Source organism: Leguminivora glycinivorella, chromosome 14, assembly GCF_023078275.1.
Source record: "Leguminivora glycinivorella isolate SPB_JAAS2020 chromosome 14, LegGlyc_1.1, whole genome shotgun sequence".
Classification (NCBI taxonomy): Eukaryota; Metazoa; Arthropoda; class Insecta; order Lepidoptera; family Tortricidae; genus Leguminivora; species Leguminivora glycinivorella.
In genome coordinates this window covers 16979642-16999527 of record NC_062984.1, presented here as the reverse complement: position 1 = coordinate 16999527, position 19886 = coordinate 16979642, and the positions used below count along the sequence as shown (strand labels likewise).

Genomic DNA, 19886 nt, shown 5'->3' with positions numbered 1-19886 from the left:
CTGGTGCTAACTTTTATGTTAATCTTAGGATTCTCATTAAGTAGTACATTTGAAAATGAAAATTAATGAAAAACGAGGTTTGTTTTATTTTACCTATTCAATAAAAGCGATTTAGGTAGAATATCGAATTTAACGTAATATACCTACTCCATGTTTACTTTCGTAAAAGAAAAACAATAAAAAGGCCGTAAAAAGTGTTATTTCCGCTTTGTGTAACAAATAAGGAAGATATTATGACTGTTTTCATATTACGTAACCCGACGGATAAGTGATAACAAAAAAAGCAACAATTCGAGTGAATTTCAGAACTTCACAATTTCGTCAAGTGACAACCAAAACTCACTAATCTCACTATTTATTCTATTTAATGTAAAATACCCTATAATGGACGGTGATGCCATTATGGACAAAAAAACACAAATCCTTAAAAATAAGTATCTAAAATTAGTTTCTAAATTCTGACGGCATTGTACCATAAACTATTAGAGTTGTACTTAGAGCTGTTTCATTTTGAAGTTTCAATTAATTCGGTTATTTCTGAAGGATTTGGTGATAAGATAAAATTCACCAGTTTACTGAAAAAAAATTCAAGACGAATTCTTAGTAATGTTGCTAAGAGAGTTGGGTTCATGTATAAAATAATAAAAAAATAATAGTCGGTGTAAACTTGAATGAGTTTTACTTACTGCAATGAGCATGAGATAAGGTACAAAACATACTAGTTTGTTGCTCCAAAGATATAAAGAAATAGCGTTATTTTGCGAGACCAATAGGAGTTTCTATTCTGCAATACGCTTGAAATGTAAAAGAAGGATAGGACATTCAAGATTTAACACGCTTAGCGGTAGAATTTTTACATTTATCAGTGAAATATCAAAAACAGGAGAAATTTTTTCTTAAACTGTCCATGATTGGGTTCGTTACCTTATTATCCTACTAAAAGTACAGAGTGATAGTGAAACTAGTGGTAACCAAACAAGTTTTATTTTTATTCTATCTGTCACAAGTTTAGAACTGTAATGAACCGCAGTGATAACCCAACAAGATTGATTTTCGTTTATATTTCTTTTCTAATTAGTGAGATAAAGTTGTCATCTGCAGGGTTATCACAATGCCGCGACAGTATCTCGTCGCGATATAGATCACAGGTCCTTTTCTAACTGTAAATTGACATTAATGAATGACACAAGGGCGGGTAATTTATCGCGGCGACATAATCTCGCGCCAATAATACTAGCCCAGCCCCTTTAGCACAACGTGTCTTGTCGCGCGCGAGTCCATACATCAAGCGCGACTTGGAGTATGGACTCACGCGCGACAAGACACGTTGTGCTAAAGGGTCTGCTGACGATTTTGTGAATCTTCTATTAGTGAGTAAGCAATTAACCTCAACAGAAATTAGTGCAACATAATTTTTTTTTTTCTCTTCTGTACATAGTGTTCGTTTGTCGCTCAAAAGTTGACTGCAAGAGATCCCTTATAGGGATAAGTTCGCCTTTGTACACCATAACTATACTGTATTTCTATGTCTTAACTTGTCTTATGTACAATCAAGTGTTTACATACATACAATAACAATCTACAATACCTACTAAGAACCCATTTACATAGTGCGAGAACTCGCATAAAAGTTTTATTTCATTGTATCACAAACACAATATTTTCCGAATCTAGCCAGAAGCAATCAGCTTTTTACGTTTTATATAATACTTATGTTTATTATACATACATATGCCCAGTTTCTCCTTGAATATTCGTGATGACATCTCTTGCTATTCATGGGAAATTCCTTCGAGAAATTCGTATAATATATATCCCCCGAATGTATGTAGGTATGTGAGGGAACGCAGCATAATTTTTAGACTACCGAATACAAATGATTGGGCGAATCGTCATGTCCCCGGCCTCCCCGTGCCATTCAACGTGTTGACGGAATATTGTTCGAGAAATCGGCTTAAAAGTGTTCATAAATTGGCGGGGCCAATCGCCCTTACATGGAACCCTATTCCCCGACCTTTGTACTTATAATCTGTAAGTCTGTATCTTTTAGTACTTATTTAAATAAATGGAAACAAAATCGACCTTCAAAAGGGTCCTTAAGCCATCAGGGCAGTTCAGGGTAAATGATGCCCTGCACAGCTAAACTGGAATGAATTGTCGCCCGCCGGTATTTCCGGATTTTCCGGACCGATACCACCTTCAAACCTTCAAGAAAAGAGCGTACATCCATCTTAAAGTCCGGCAACGCACCTCCAACACTTCTGGTGTTTTGGGTGTTCATAGGAGGCAGTAATCGCTTACCATCAGTCGACCTGTCTGCTCGTTTGCCTCGTGTCCCATAAAAAAGACGACCGAATTAAAAAGTTAAAGAGAGGTCGCTCAGTCATAGATCCGCTTTAAGTACCTAAAAGAGCAGATAATAGTTTTACGACCTTATGGTACAGAATAAATCGTATTTAGTAGGCTTATATGTAGCAATTATACACACTGGCACAAGTTGACGTCTGAATCTCCTTACTGATAAATTAATAAGATATTCTAAATTTGTGTTAACTGATTCTTAGAATTCGAATTCCAGTGAACTCCGAAAACGCAACTTCGTAATGAGATAACTTTTAAAGAACACTTACTTACTCGAATTTACATATCGAGCTACCGAATTCCATGGCAACTAAAAAGTAATTAAACAACTATACACATATCAACATATTCTAAGAAATTTAAGATTTGGTTAATAAAATCCTTAACGTTCAAAGTTTTTAGGTACCGGCGGCGGTATTTCAAGTTTCAACCATATCCACTTTCTTTATTCATTAATTTTCCTCGCCTGATGTTCGTTCGAAATTGAACTAAATTAACTGAGTCATACGAACCGTTGTGATCCTGAGGTGTATAACTTCACGATAACTACACTTGCACTGCTCACGGTCAAACCAGCGCGACTGATTCGTTCGGTCATTTTAATGAATGAATTTATCGTTTAAGGGGATTTATTGAGCATGAGTTACAAAATAAACATGTAAGTATTACAATAACCCATTGTTTTATCCGATGACACAATATTTGTAAGACTCAGTAAATGTTTTTGTTATTTGCGTTACAAGCGAAAACATTGTTGACAACGTCATAATCCAAAGAATTCAAAGAATCCACGTGGAATGGTTGCCATGGAAACGTGCAGAGGGGAAAAATATACGGTTACCGAGACCTGTTTGCATTTTATCTCTTTGAGGACATTTTTACAGGAAAAGTTTAAAAGCCAAAATATTTCAAAGTAGCAAAGCTGTTGGCAATTATTTTTTGGGCGTCGTTGCGGGTAAAATTTAGGAATAGGTATAAAGGTGCGACCACACCTCTGCTCTAAAAACGGTGACGGTATTGACGGTACGGAATCGCAGTGACGCATCGTATCCGTACCGTTTTTACCGCACGCTCCCACATCGCTGCTCAAAAAACGGCGACGGTACGCACGACGTGCACGAAAGTCACTGCGTTTCCGTACCGTCTGTGTATTTTAAGCAGCGGTGTGGGGAGCATGCGGTAAAAACCTTACGGATACGATACGTCACTGCGATTCCGTACCGTCGCCGTTTTTTGAGCAGCGGTGTGGGTAGTAGGCGGTAAAAACGGTACGGATACGATGCGTCACTGCAATTCCGTACCGTCGCCGTTTTTTAAGCAGTGGTGTGGTCGCACCCTTATATGATATAAGAGATCCCTCTTTCATTACCTACCTATTAGCTGCTTCTGCGACTGAGTTGAGTCGTTGAGTCGTGGGGCCAAAGATAATAGAATTTCCTTAGTCTATGGGTGGGGCGACCAGTCGCCGTTATTTGGTGGCTGTACGTCGGGTGTAGGCCAACCTTCTTATATACGGCCGATATAAAAGTACTTATGAGTAATAGTGCTTTGTATAGATCATTCAATACCCTCGGTAAACGAAGCTTTCCGCTATGAAGGCCGTCGGGGCTCACCGTGTGGGGTAATCCTTCGTTCTTGATGTTACCTGTGAAATAAAGTCCATAATCTCATCGGACATTCCGTTCCCCGAGCCCGAGAGCGCCCGAAGCACCCGAGAGTCTATCTCGGTACCGATATAATCGGAGATGCGCGAGACGAGACAAGAGAGAAACAGCGTGCACCGGCGTGGACACATTCGTTTTTTTTTTTCTTTTCTTCTCTCTCTGTTTTAGATCTGTATGTTCCATGTATGGTCTGTTTTGATCTTGTTATAAGTAGTTTTAAGTTTAGTTTTAATTATGGGTGCCCTGAAAATCAGTGCCGTGTCTCTTAGACACGGTCTACGCTGAGCGGCATCCTATTTGGTATACCGGTTCACTCTATTTGTATTGTGTTGTACCTATACTATTCTTATACCAAATAAATATTTTTTTCTTTCTTTCTTTCTTTCAACCTATCTCGGGGTCCTTGGCGAGTGTGTACAGCCCTCATTACACCATGAATTTCTGAAGTCATCATTCTCCTTGCGTTATCCCGGCATTTGCCACGGCTCATGGGAGCCTGGGGTCCGCTTTGACAACTAATCCTAAGATTTGGCGTAGGCACTAGTTTTACGAAAGCGACTGCCATCTGACCTTCCAATTCGAAGGGTAAACTAGACCTTATTGGAATTAGTCCGGTTTCCTCACGATGTTTTCCTTCACCGAAAAACGGCTGGCAAATATGAAGTAACCCTAATTAATTCCTTTCTATTAAATATCAAAAGTATTATTCCCCTTAACAGTTTTATCAAGCCGCGACTTATGTTTATGGCTCCCACTTGATCTCTGATAAAAGCCGTGTAAACACTCGCCAACACTATCTACATTGCGTTAACTATTATAAGAGCGTGGTCATAGGTCATTGAGCTATAGATAATATGTGCTGTTTTCAAGCAAAGGATACCACGTGGTCTATTTGTATGGGGCAACCTAGGATCCAGGGGGATCCGCACATGCTATACTCTGTCAAACAAGTCTGTCAGTAAATAAGAACAAAGAAAACTATATGCATCCTTTTCTTTAGGGTACTAGAGAAAAGGATACCTATAGTTTTCTTTGTTCTTATTTACTGACAGACTTGTTTGACAGAGTATAGTTATGTGCCCACGGTAATTTACCCAATTTGTATACGGACTTTTTCCCGGAAAGTTACTTTCCCCATGAAAATCGGATAAATGAGGAGGGACAGACAAAGGTTATGACAGATAGCGCCACCTTCACTTCACTTTTTAGTCTATGGCTACCGCGCAGTTCAAAGATCTTTACAGGGGATAGCTCAATCACATTTTTTGCCATACGAAATTTAACCTTATTACTGAAACAGAAAGTCGATCGTATCAGACTAGCGAAAACGGTCCACATGAGAGGGCATTGTTTGGGCTGGTGTCCCTCTCGCACGTGTTGCCAGTGTTAATGAGGTTCCCAAATTAGTAGTATTTTTATCTGTATATTACCTGACTTTATAACTTCTTATTTTATTTTAATGTTATATTCAATCTAGGGTTTCGATATATTTCAAAAAATTTGGAAATAATTATAATGTAATTATTTTGATGCCAGTAAATCAAAGATATGTATAATTAAAAAATATGTTCAAATGGGTATTAGTAGATTTGGTAATAACTTTGAAAATTGACTGGTATCCCCAATGTATGACAGTGATGACGTCACTGACTAATGTTGACATTGTCAGTAAGTGCGAGAGGGACACCAGCCCAAACAATTACCTCTCATGTGGACACACTTTTTGACCTAACTAAACAATCTAGTTTAATAATTCTAAATCTATGGCGCAGTTAAGCACAATTCTGCCAAAAACGGCACCACCTTATTAGTCCATTGCACAGATAAAGAATTTCATACGTGAGAGCGAGAAGATAATATTTTTTCTCTCTCTCTCTCTCTCTCTCTCTCTCGCATAATATGAATGACAGTGACATGTCTAGGCACTTGCACGGACGGCGCCCGTTTTAATGTCAGTGTGCCTCCTCATCAAAGAATATAATACTCACCAAATACTATATACTATAATACGTGCAGCTTCTGACGTTTCCCATACAATTGAGCGGCAACAATTTTACTAGCGCCATCTAGCGGTTCGAGTTGATCAAAGTAGTTGTTCAGACTTTTATTTGAGTAAATTAAAATAGAAAATGCTATTACTTGATCTACTTTAACATTTTTAGACGGAATAAAACAAAAAAATAAGAATTTGTAATTTTTTTAAATTTTATGCTGTATGAAACTAAACTATTTTGATCAACTCATGCCGCTAGGAGCGCTAGTGTGCCTGTTGCCAACTTTGGCACCAAGCTGCACGTATTAACTCGTAGAGTTTACATAGTATTTGGGGCCAACCTAAGCTCTAAGCAATGGCAACATTGTATATGTCAAACTCGTCTGTCAAGTTGTCATTGTCAAATTTGTCAAATCAAACGTCAAAATTGTTATTAGTTTACTTTAAGGCGTACTGGGGCGTACAATAAAATTACAAATATTCACAATTTTATTGATAAATCATGTCTTTGAACACAAAAGACATCGTACTCTCGGAGTCCCGGCCGCGAACTCTGCTTCTACAAAAGCATTCCGACTACTTGGCGGGCTACGGGCTGAATAAAGATGATTTCGAGTATTGCATGACTGAGTATCTTCGCATGTCGGGGATATATTGGACTGTAACAGCAATGGACCTGATGGGGCAATCTTCCAGGTATTGTTATGTACATGTTTCTATTTACTAACTCATAAGAGATTCTATACGGTCATATCTGTGTTTCTTTCCAAAGATAATATATTGACGAAATCAGCACACTCATCGTTATTCAGATGAACTACTGTAAGGTTTTGGTGTTCCGTAGTGGTGTTCAGCAGACAATGGGCAGCTTAAATTTGCTTTAGTTGGTCCTATGTAGGTTAGGTACACAAAGAAGATATTGTTTAACAACATACATTCATTCGCCTGTATTTTCTAAAGGGGCAGGCAGAGCCCATAAAACTGGCTCAGTTTCAGTGCTACTCTCAGCAATTAAGGGGTCGGAAAAGAAAACAAAATTGTGATATTGCAATCACAGGTTGCTAGCCCAATGCACGTATGGATGCCAAACTTGGGCCCTAACGGACAAGGAAAGGCGGGCTCTCCAAGTTTGCCAAAATAGCATGGAAAGAAGCATGTTGCAAAACTTAAAGATAGAATAAAGTTGGATACCATTAGAAAAAGAACAAAGATAACTGACGTAAATCAGACAATGAAGCAACTAAAATGGAAATGGACTGGCCACATGCTCCGAGACAGGGCGGACAAAAAATGAGATGGGAAAATGAATTCAGAAAGGTAGCTGGAGCCTTGTGGAGAAGACAAGCTCTAGACAGAGAAACATGGAGAAATATGGGAGAGGCCTATGCCAAAGGCAACCAGACAAAACGTCTGCGGAGAAAGGCTAGCAGTAAGCAGTAAGCAGTAAGCCCAATGCCACACCACAATGGAACCCATATCTCATAGGAGGGTTTATGAAATAGTTACAGTAAACGGCCATAAAGAATGCACATCTGTTTTTCGTATTGTTAGAGTGTTGTCTCTTTCTTGCTTATGTGATGTTAATTGTCTCTTTTCAAAGACCGATATGCATTCTTTATGGCCATTTAAAGTAAGAAATCTTTGAGTCCAATCTTTGTTCCTTCAATCAGTCATTTATAAGTGATTGTAAAGGATATGTGCCATTTTGTTGATATTTTTATAGCTCCCTATACCAATATACACTGATTTCCAAACTTACTATAAGGTTTTTATTCTTAAATTAATTCCTTTATCATTGCATCAAAAAGACATAATTTATCTCATTCTTAATCTTCAATAAATTGTAGTTTTATTTCATGTAATGGATAATGTTGGCTATGCATTCAATTAATTGATTTATTCCCTTGTGTAATACTACTTATATATATATTGCACAGTTGATTATTATCCCTTTAATTTGTGATTTCAGGATGCCTAAAGAGGAGATAATAGAATTCATCACATCATGCCAGGACAATGAAAGCGGAGGCATCTCGGCTAGCTTAGGCCATGACCCACACATGTTGTATACGTTGAGTGCAGTACAGGTGATGAGTTATTTGTCTTACAAAGGAACAAAATTGTTCTTGTTGACCTAGCCTAGCAAATACTGACACAGCATGTGAAGGTGACGGTCCTGGGACCCATAACACAAGCTTATCATGAGACTTAGTTAATTTGTATAAGAATTTCCCTGGAGCATTTTTTTATATATTTATAAAAAAGAAAGAGGGTTGAGTTGGACATAGATTAAATGAGGCTCATTTCTGAATGTTTTTATAGAACATTTTAATTTCAGTCCTTTTTCTAATGACACATTTAAATCAACGGCCATATTACTGGACTGTGATGACTTTCCATATAAGTTATGAAAAATGATTTGGACATGAGTTTTTTTTGTTATTTACAGATACTTGCCTTATATGACAGATTGGATGCAATAGATGTGGAGGGAGTAGTTAGGTATATCAAATCTCTGCAGCAAGAAGATGGCAGCTTCTTTGGTAAGTTTATCTTGTTTTTTTTATTTATTTTAAATTTTAATGTAATCTCATATATTTTTTTGGAAATATTTGTTCTTTTATATATTATTTCTTATCAAAATTATACATGTCTTTGCACTTTGGTTGTATTCATATCTCTCTTAGTGATTGTACAGTTGACTACAAAGAGATGTATCCACTTTTTCACCTTATTGCATTGTAATGCATGTAATGGTGAAAAGGTGGATACATGTCTTTGTAGTCGACTGTACAGATTCCCAAGAGCATGAATAGAATAAATGAGTAAATGAAAATATGTGTTACAGTTTAAACAATATAATTTAAACATCTAATCCATTTTTGCCAGCTCGTGCTAGTTCATAATGCAAATTTTAGTGTACGTAACACACTTCCTCAATTTGATCAATATTATTATTTGATTCTTTGGTGTCTGATTCCAGGAGACAAATGGGGGGAAGTGGATACCCGTTTCACATTCTGCGCGGTGATGTCCCTGTCCCTCCTAAAACGGCTGGACGCTATCAATGTTGACAGAGCAGTTGAGTTTGTGCTCAGCTGTATGAACTTCGATGGAGGCTTCGGGTCTAAACCTGGCTCTGAAAGTCATGCAGGTATGTCTGACCTCATCAGCCAGGTCATTAATATCAGGCAATTTCCTCGCGAGGCAGACATGCCTCAGCCGCTCTGTGTGAACCCAGCTATACTCTATTAAGACTTATCAAAATAACATTTCGACAAAACTTGTAGTTTCAACTGGAAATATTTTCATCAAATAACATATAAAACTAGTTTTCTCAAATAATTGTATGTGAAGACATAGCAGTCGTATGTTTGAAAATTAAAGCATAAATTTAAAAGCCTTTATTTTATATGGAATTTGACAGATGACAGCCCACTAACCCTGAGTTAAGTGGTTTGTGCAAGTGGGCCTAAGTAGCCCACACCACTGATCATCGACATCTAATCTATTGCATTGGCTGCCACTGGACATGAGGTTGGCACAACTGCGAAGCGTCACCTTGTTCGATAGCCTTCACTTAACGCCAACGTTCAAAAGACACTAATTTGGTGTGGCTTATTACACCATTTTCGTCTTAGAATATTACATTCAATTCCTGTTTGACTAATTCCTAATTCTAAACCTAAAATAGTATTACAAGTACCTATTTTACTGTCTCAGGTTTGATCTATTGCTGCGTGGGTACCCTATCTATCTGCCGGCGCTTAGACGCGTTACGCGCCGACGAGCTCGCTTGGTGGTTGTGTGAACGGCAACTGCCCAGCGGAGGACTTAACGGGCGGCCTGAGAAGCTCCCGGATCTCTGCTACTCGTGGTAAGTGCATCTCTCTCTCTCTCTCTCTCTATCAAGCGTGTAGATGTGAGATAGAACACTTGCTTGGTGGTTGTGTGAACCGAGTACGAGAACACTTACGAGAGAGAGAGTTGTCATGAACATCTCTTTTTCTCTCGAGCGCGCGAGCGACGTAGTTGGTGAGCGTAAAAACTTGGCAGAAATACCTGCGTGCGGCTAATGCCCAAAGGTGGACTTATTATTGGCAACGAATTGTAGTTTAACTACAGGGTAGTAGACTTGGGAAATTATACAATCTGTAATGGTATACTTATGCAAACTTTTGTTCTGCTTCAGGTGGGTAATGTCATCCTTAACAATGCTAAACCGGATACACTGGGTTGACAAGAAAGCCCTAGAAGAATTCATCCTGGCCTGCCAGGACGCCGAGACCGGAGGCTTCAGTGACCGACCTGGCGACATCACGGACCCATTCCACACCCTCTTTGGCCTCACAGGACTCTCGCTGCTTGGCAACCCTAGCATTAAAGCTGTCAACCCTACGTATTGCCTACCTCAAGAAACCATAGATAGGTTAAGATTAGAACCACAAGTTTTACATATTTAGTGTAAAGTATAAATTAAATATTTATTATTTATGCATGAATTTGTATATTGGACAAAGAGTAATAAATAATTTTATAAGACTTCGTTTTGATATCTTTACTAGATTTTTCGTTACACAACTAAGTATAATATTTTTTTTTTTATTGGTAAATAACAACTTAAATCTATCTTTACAGGTTTTCCTAATGCGATAGATAAGCGAACCAAACAATAAAACAGTTATTGCCAGTATATAAAAAAAAGAAACTAAACTAAAATTAACATAGTGGCCTTAGTGAGATCATTCAGGGAGCATGTAAAAATGTCTATCTCGAGAGAAACTTTATTGATAGCGCGAATCGCCCTCGTTAGCGGGGCTTCCATGAGTAGTTTTGTACGAGCTGCGGGTACGGCCAGCAGCGGTGGCCGGCGGCGGCGCGGCGCCCCGCGTGCCCGTCCGGCACATACAGCGCCAGGGCGTGCAGCACCCTGGGGTTGCACAACTCGCCTCGCAGTACCCTAACTACATATAAAGCGAGGGCAAGCTCTCGCCTCACCTCTAGTTTGTTATACCCCACCATTCCAAGCACGAAGAGTGTGGGATACAGTAAGGGATACTCAGGATATACACCATACATACACCATAAAGCTTCAAGTAAAGAAGCCTAACATATTTATTTTGAATGCGTTCCATCATGACTTTGTACTTAGCTGCATGTGGACTCCAAATTACCGCGTTACATTCAAGATGACTCCTTACGAGAGCCCCATACACTGCTCGTATCGCAGCTATGTTCGTAAATTCCTTTGCTTGACGCATGAGGAAACCTAGATTACGAAATATGTGAAAATACCTTACATTTATACTAAACTTGTTCCTTTCCAATTCCTATCGCCCAGAATATCGTAAATAAAGGGCTCCATGTGCAAATACCATTTACTTTATTTAATTTCTAAACTTTCCTAAAACGAACGCACCCGTAAAGTGACAGGTAACCTCTTCGAATTTGACAGCTTATATTTAGGTTATAAATAGACTAAAGTTTGTAAACATTGCGAAAAAATATGTTATTATATTGATACAGTGATCTAAACTATTTGAAACAAAAGCTAAAATGAATAACTTCCTGTTTTTAATAATCAGCGTATGCGTTAATTCATTTACGCTGTTTATTTTCATTGTATATTACGGAAATTTATTCGGTTCTTTTAATGACAAAATTAATAAGAAATACGACTATATTATTGGTAAGATAACTCTTTATTAAATTTTAAACATCGTGCAATCAATATGTACCTGCAGCATTGATGCTGAATCTGCAATTGTATGTTACACTTTAAAATAACTCTACGGATATTTTTATTTATTTTAGTTGGATCAGGAACAGCGGGTTCCTTGATAGCACACAGATTGGCCACGGAAACCAACTTTACATTCATCGTATTGGAGGCAGGAGGCCCAGGCAACCTGCTCTTTGAGATACCTGTTTTAGGCCCTCTATTACATGGCTCACCTTATGATTGGCAGTATGAGACAGTGCCACAGGATAATGCTTGTTTGGCTATGAAAAATAAGGTATGTGTTATAATTTATCATATGGGTAATTGTATAGCAACACTTGTTCAATTTGTTGCTAAAAATGTACAAGGCAGATCCCTTATTATTTATCATATGGTAGCTAAAACTACAGTAAATACACTGTATATACATTATACATGCAGCATGATCCATAACAATGCAATCATAAAATAACACGGTATGCTGCTTCGTAAGGTGATTTAATTGAGAAGTGACACATTGTGTGATTTGTCTGGCATGTGACATATAAATATATCTTTCAATAATTGTTAGAATTGTACAGAATATAAAAACACATAAACATAAATTATATGTCAGAAATGTATATGTATGTTTAACTAGGGCTGCCAATCTTATGTGTGTACAAATGTTGCTTAACCCTTCGTCTGTGTTTGATAAGGATCCTAACATAAGGTGTTGCACTTTTAAAAATCATATCAAAGTTAATTATTTTATGTCAAATTTTTGGCAGAAATAGACAACGGGTTAATTTTTTGATATGTTTTTAGAAATGCAGGCTCATTCAAGGAAAAATAGTTGGAGGCTCTTCAAAGCTCAACAACATGGTGCATGTGAGGGGAAATTTATCACATTATGCCAGTTGGTTCCACCATCAACACAGCGAACACTATCTAAAGAAACAGTTTGAATTTGTTGAGAAACAGTTCCTTCACATAGACAATGTTTTATACAAGAGTGAACTAGCCAATGCAATTGTAAGTGCTGCCATAGAATTAGGATATGAAACTAATAATGGACAATTTACAACGAGTAGACTAAGTCAATACAAAGGTAAGAGATGGTCCTTGTCTGATAAAGTAGATAGTAAACATGTAGTCACAAATGCTTTAGTTAGTAAAATTTTAGTCAAAGATAATGTAGCTTATGGTGTGAAAGTATTGAAGTTTGGTAAAGAAATTGAAGTTCATGCCAGAAAAGGAGTCATAGTTTCAGCTGGTACTTATAACAGTCCCAAACTCTTACAACTGTCTGGGATTGGACCCAAAAGTTTATTAAATTTTTTAAATATACCATTAGTACAAGAGTTGCCAGTAGGTGAACACTTACAAGAGCATGTAGCTACAGGCCTGGACTTACTCTTATTCAATACTTCTTTAAGAGTCAATGCTTTAAATGTTCTTAATCTCATGAATGTATATGAATACTTTATAAATGGCCAGGGGCCTTTTACATCCCCCGGTTGTGAAGCTGTGGGTTTCTTGTCAACTAAGGGTGGGAAAGAACCGGACTTACAATTCATGGTGTTGCCAGTAGGAATAGCATCAGATGGCGGCAGCCATTTGATGAAATTATTAGGGTTATATGATGAAGTTTGGGATAGTTATTTTGCAAAGCTATTTGACAAACATACAGCTACTATTTTACCTATAGTTTTACATCCAAAGAGTAAAGGTAAAGTTTACATAAACAGTAGAGATCCTAATGCACCTCCACAGATTGATCCAAAATATTTTGAGGAAAAAGAAGATCTAGATGTTTTGAGGAATGGTGTGAAGAAAGTATTACAGTTTATAAACACGCAGGCAATTCAGGATATAGGTGGATTTGTTAATACTTTACCATTTCCAGGTTGTGAGAGATATGTTTTGTTCTCTGATGACTACCTGGATTGTTACATAAGACATTTAACATTGACTAGCTACCACCCTGTAGGTACATGCTCTATGGGCATATCTGCATCAAATTCTGTAGTTGATACTTCATTTAGAGTGCATGGTGTAAGAAGCCTGTATGTGGTGGATGGTTCAGTGTTACCAACATTACCCAGTGGTAATATTAATGCTGCTATTGCTATGATGGCAAACTTGTTTTTTAATAAAATTATTAAAAGTAGAAACTGTAATGCATGTTACAAAGGTGATATAATTTATGAATATATTTATGATATTTGTTTACAAGAAAAAATGTGAAAGTAAATGATAATGCAAATATGTTTTGAAACTTTATTTTGAAGTATTAAAGACACTTCTAACATGAAATATTTGATATTACATGACATTTGAGCCGAAATTTCAAAACAACCATTTCAAATCTCAGATAAGACATCCAACTACAAAAGTATTACAATATCTAAGACCAGTGACCATCATTTAATCTTAATAATACATTTAAAACGAGACCAATTGTCACGAACCCCTGGACTTCATCACATGACATGTCAGCTATATAAAACATTTTTATTGTTTTTCAATTCACAAAGAATTATTATAATACCTACTAAAATTACTTAAGTAAAACAAATGATTCATATTGCAATGACTAGACATAAATTATTTCTATGTATAAAATCCTGCTTTCTACTTACATGTTAGTTACTCAAGATATTACATGATGAGCCTAATATAAGAATATCTGATGAAAATACGCTCTGGGTCCATAAGAATAGAGTTTATTTTTAAGGTGTTTTTGTCAGTATCTGAAAACCAGATATTTTTGTATTGAACTGCATCTGCATAATTATTTTATTACATATGTCAGAGAAGAGAACAAGGTTTCGTCTGCATATCCACAATATTAAGAACTTATGTAAGTATACATGTAAGGATTCTCAGTTACAGCCTGTCAAATAGAATAGAAATTAATAGGGGCGCCTTAATTATTTGAGATTTATAAAACGAGGAATTCTAAGCAAAATTTTTTAATTATTGAAATATATTTTCTTTTTCCTTGTTAAGTATAAAAGCCGCCATAATACTGAATATTCACAACACCCCGTCTAACGCTACTAAACTATTGACTTACAAGACTTACATTTATGTAAGTAAGTACTTAATAACTACATATTATGGCTTGGCAAAAAAGAATAGAAATTTAAAAGTGGCAACATCGTAGTTCCATCCCTTTTAAGTGAATATGTGTGAGAAAACGGAACGACACGACATTACGATATTGCCACTTTTTAATTTTCTACTCTTTTTTTTCAGGCGTATGGTTTGGGCACAGTACCTAATCTACGTTTTAAGTGCAACAACACACATGGACGGAAACGTGTAAGTACCTAAGTTAAATATACATTTAGTTATTGCCTAGTTTACAACGTTTAGATAAAAATAAACTCAATTAAAATGGGCACCAAACACTCCTAACCAATAGTATGGATCTTATATTGTTACGTTTAAAGTCCACTGTAGCACGTTCATTGATCGAAATGTTATTTGTGTCGAAATCTAGGAAAAGGTACTACTACTTTGTCTCTTACTATAAGGATGTAATTAGCCTGTGTTTTATACGAATAACCTATCAAAGCGTTCGTATGGCAAGCGACAAAAATGGTACCTACTTATTGCTTGGAAACGACTCATTTACAATCATAATTATTTTTCTTTATATTTTGCTAACAGCAGTCAAAAGTAAACGCATCTTATCACCCTAAAATAATATTGCAAAATTTTGACAAAATCTTTAAATATTGCTTATACTACATTAAACATCATTTGTAAATAAATTGAATATGTGATAGTGTATACATAGTGCTGAGCAAGCTAAATACGCATACTGCGTCTTATAATACTGGACGGATTCCTGATACTAAGGCGTAATTGCCCTTCTCTGCACTTATATCTAATATGGCCGATATGTTATTCATGCTAATGATATGATAATCGTAGCTCAATTGTCAATTAAGCCGTTAAGCCGTGACCTTGTGACTCTTCGCAACGTCGCAAAATCTGAAGAGTTTTAAATAATAGCAAAAAAGTAAGTTAACGAAATTATTTTTTTTATTTTCAATGTGTTATAAAAACCCGTGTGGTGACGGGTTACAAATTTCACCACCCCTTTCTTCCCGTGGGTGTCGTAGAAGTCGACTGTGGGATATGGGTTAAACAGTGGCGTAAGCGAGAGGCTGACAACCTGTCACTGCAATGTCACAATTTGGATTTCTTTGAACCCCTTTTTGCCAAGAGTGGCACTGAAGCTTAGTATTCATGTGCTCTGCCTACGCCTTAATGGGATACAGGCGTGATTATATGTATGTGTATGTATGTATGTTATACCACTTCGAAAATGCATCCTGTATGTTCGCAACAAACTCCAAAAATACTGAACGTTTCTTTATAACGGTTTTCTTTGAACAAGATTTGGTGTACAGTGCAAGGCTTTGTGTTGTTTTTAGGTCAAGGATAAGGAGTAGAAGTGCAGAGAAGTGGCTTGTTTAATACTACTTAATAAACTAAACTATAGCTTAACATTTAATATACTAGTTAAAATTGTACGTCATAATACTGAGCGGTAAATTGTCGCAAATATTGCCATAATTTTAACTCAGAATAACTAACAATGCTCATAGCGTTTAAAATTTTATTGATAGCCGGATTTATTTTTGCAATTTTTGTGTGTAAATCCGAACAACCCAGTTGATTTCACTTCACATTACAAGTACCTATGTCAAAAATTAACTCATTACTCAATACGTTTCTTCAACCTAGAGACAAATTGGCTTTCCTTTTTTTAGTCATAAGTACCTACATACATAGTAGGTAGTTAGTTTTTCTTATTTTAATAGATCGCCCATAACTAGGTATATGTAAGTAATAAGTATTGTATTTTCCCAAACAAATTTCGTATCGCGTAGTTCAGTTAGAGTTATTAAATAAAAGACCTTTTGGTCCTCAAAAACCACCTTTTTTTTAGGTTTGATTTGCAAAATATGTTGGGTTTGTAATTCTTGTAAGGGTACGTTGTTTTTTTTTGGCTGATCGTGTAAACAATCTGTTATTGTGTAGTTAAATTATGTTTATTGTGGGACGATATTAGGTACAGTCGAGTTCATAAATATGTGTACATTTTTTCCCCTTATTCGAGTTAAGGTGAAGAAATGTACACATATTTATGAACTCGACTGTACACGTGTCACGTACCCCTAAATAAATGGGACACGTGGCAATCCTTCTTCTCAAGGGTTTAAGGGTGCCACATTATGAAATGGACGACGTAGTAAACAGATTTAATGAGTTTATTCAATAAACCCGTAGCATCCCACTCGATCTACGTCGTAGAGAATAAGTTATCTTCTATGCAAATTTAGAGAATATTACACAAATAGTAATACATATATTATAATAATAAAAAGTAACCGCTGAGTTTTCTCAGGCATGATTTATGTTACCTACCGATGTACTTAACTTTTACATTTGTAGGTTTTGTGCAAGATTTATAAAGACCATTTTTGAAACTTTCGTCCTATCTTCGTGATTTTTTTGTTATATCGAGTGAAAGTCATCGACTTAGGATTTAGAATGCGAATCGCTGAAGTCTTTCGAGAAAGGCCTGAAAATTGTTAAGCCTTATTGTAATTCATAAAGCGCTAGATTTTAAAATTCTGTTTTATGGAATAGGTATACTTAATAAGTGTAAATTAATATTTGAAAATAAATTTAGTCTCAAAACTATGCTTAAATTAGAAGCTTTATCAACTTCTAACCTATGGTTTATGTTTTCTGGCAGGCAAGTAATGTGGTAAATAATAAAACATCAGGCAGTCCCTATTGCATTATTTGTAAGTACGATATACGGCCAGGGAACCGATTTTTGAATCTCGGCCATTCGATTTCGTGAAATTCGTTCAATAATATCTCCACTACTAGCGATTTAAGACTACCTATACAGGAGGGGTCAATTCTCCATACAAACGCTCTCGACTATTTCCTTCCTGGTTTTTGAAGATATTGCAATGATTTTTTCAAAACAAATTAATATTATTTTTATCTGTGTCGGACCGTTTTGATTTTTTTTTGATATTTTTATTTTTAAAGACGCTAGAGCCAATCAAAAATTTCCGAAAACGGCCTTTTTCATTATTGCGCAAAAAAAGGTGTGATACTCAAGATTGGTAACAATTAGCCAAAAAAACTAAACGGTCCAACACAGATTATTTCATTGTTATTCAGATTCTCAAATTTCGTTCCGATTGATTAAGTTTTGAAGGAGGAAACAGTCGAGAGCGGAACCTCGATTTTAAAAAAAATTTCGCAATATCTTTTAACTGAGTTGTTCTTAATAGACAATTTTTTTTCGATAAATCTAGTAAATAACATTACTATATTTAACTAAAATTCCCAAATTGAAAGGGGGTCTCCTTTCCATTTTAGCATTTTCGCTTCTGTATCGTCGTCTTAAAATCTACTAACAGAATCGAAAATGAGTGGTCATTACCACACTAAAGTAAAATTCATAATCCTACGGACTAAATTGACAAATGACTGACAGGTACATTCCTTTTTGCTGTGTACTTAACACAGCAAAAGGGAGTGTACAAGTTTCTAATAGGGTGGCAACGCGCTTGTGACACTGTTTGAGTTGCAGGCGTCCATAGGTTACGGTGACCGCTTTACATCAGGCGGGCCGTATGCTTGTTTGCCACCGACGTAGTATAAAAAAAAAGGTAAAATGATACCAGGAACAGCAAAATTAAAATAGGGAAGGGTATATGTCGATAACAATATATCGACAAGTTTTAAAGTACATACAACAGACAAGTTTAAATCAATAATAAGTATATGAGTTTCAAATAAGAGGTACACATTTTGGTTTGTTCTATGTATCTTCGAGGTAGTGGATGAATACCATGCATTTTTACCCACTAGTTTTAAAACATAAAAAGGTTTCCGAGCCTGTAGGTAAAAAATAAAATGCCATGTCCGACGATAATAAATTATCTGTCACGCTATGGCAAGTATATCATAAATATCTATATAATTTTCGAATAATATTATTGCTGCTTCGAAATAAAAAAAATATCTCTAATTAGCGGTCTACAGACCTTTTGATCTGTCGAAATCACAGAAAAAGTTGGTATATTGATTAGCCGATCAAATTGCCAATTTCATTGTCCCGTCTGGGTGCACCTTAAATCTACGATGTAATAATAATTTTAATATCGATAAGAACGACACTGGCCAAACTGTGGCAACATTCCTTCACACTTACTTGTCAATTTGGTCCGTAGGTTTATGGATTTTACTTTAGTTTTAAAATTACTAGCTGTCCTTTTTCAAAAATAGCATTCCGTGAATTCCGTCGTTTTCCACAGACATTCGAACGGCGAATTCGTGCGTTCGAAATTCAAAAATCGATCCCCAAATGTTGTACCATGGTTGTACCATTTATCGCGCGACCATACTTGCTTGCCTGTTGTACAAGCGAAATGCATCTTAGTGTTTTTTCGTTTTTTTTTTGTCAAGGTCAATTAAAATTTCTTTTATAAAAAACTTGTAACATCATTAATCATTATTTACCCTCATGAATGTTTTTATTCCGTTTTTTAAATACTGAGCGTTTCATTTTTGATCTAAAGATCATTTGAGCACACTAATACTTCGTATTGCAACTGTAACATTAAATAAACGTTATATTTTATTATATTTGGACGGCATTATGCATCATTTGAGCTTATAAGTTACACTTACATCTAACACTGCGTAGAAATCATATTTGTGCTTTACTGCATTTTTACAAGCGTAAACAAACTTTTTTAACATTAACAGAAATTATATTAACATTAATTCATAAGTAGCTACAGAAAAAAAAAACAGAAAATATTATACATAACCTATGTAAGTTGTCTATCATACTACTTATAAAGAAATTTAATCATGAGGATATTCTTACTTTTTATGTCTCTGACTAGAAGACCTTAGACTAAGTCGACACTAGATAAAATACTATTTAAAATTGGGACAGTTCCTATACATATCTACCACGACAAATACCAACAATCACAAAAAGTTGTTGTTGTTTTTTTTCGATGCTAACCATAAATTCATTCTTACACATAATTCTATAAAAAATGTTTATTATATTTCCTATCTGGAAAAGTCTCCGCGACTC

At 36.1% G+C, this 19886-nt stretch overlaps 3 protein-coding genes across 3 annotated transcripts in view; 2 read left to right on the top strand and 1 right to left on the bottom strand.

The window, feature by feature from the left end:
- Positions 1 to 2951, bottom strand: part of LOC125233279 (galactokinase-like) — an 81793-nt gene extending 78842 nt beyond the window's left edge. The window contains exon 1 of the mRNA XM_048139231.1: positions 2874 to 2951. The gene's annotated coding sequence lies outside the window, so the exon portion shown is untranslated. The remainder of the gene's footprint in view (positions 1 to 2873) is intronic.
- Positions 2952 to 6455: 3504 nt separating this feature from the next.
- Positions 6456 to 10560, top strand: LOC125233343 (geranylgeranyl transferase type-2 subunit beta). The gene is made up of 6 exons (XM_048139325.1): positions 6456 to 6714; positions 7988 to 8105; positions 8468 to 8561; positions 9002 to 9172; positions 9742 to 9895; positions 10211 to 10560. Exons 1-6 carry the CDS (start codon positions 6521 to 6523, stop codon positions 10479 to 10481), a joined length of 1002 nt encoding a protein of 333 aa, XP_047995282.1. The 5' UTR covers positions 6456 to 6520; the 3' UTR covers positions 10482 to 10560.
- A 962-nt stretch (positions 10561 to 11522) lies between these two features.
- On the top strand, positions 11523 to 15742 carry LOC125233310 (glucose dehydrogenase [FAD, quinone]-like). Its single transcript, XM_048139276.1, has 3 exons — positions 11523 to 11707; positions 11833 to 12035; positions 12548 to 15742. The coding sequence occupies exons 1-3, from the start codon at positions 11575 to 11577 to the stop codon at positions 13967 to 13969; spliced, it is 1758 nt and encodes a 585-aa protein (XP_047995233.1). The 5' UTR covers positions 11523 to 11574; the 3' UTR covers positions 13970 to 15742.
- Positions 15743 to 19886: the final 4144 nt, after the last annotated feature.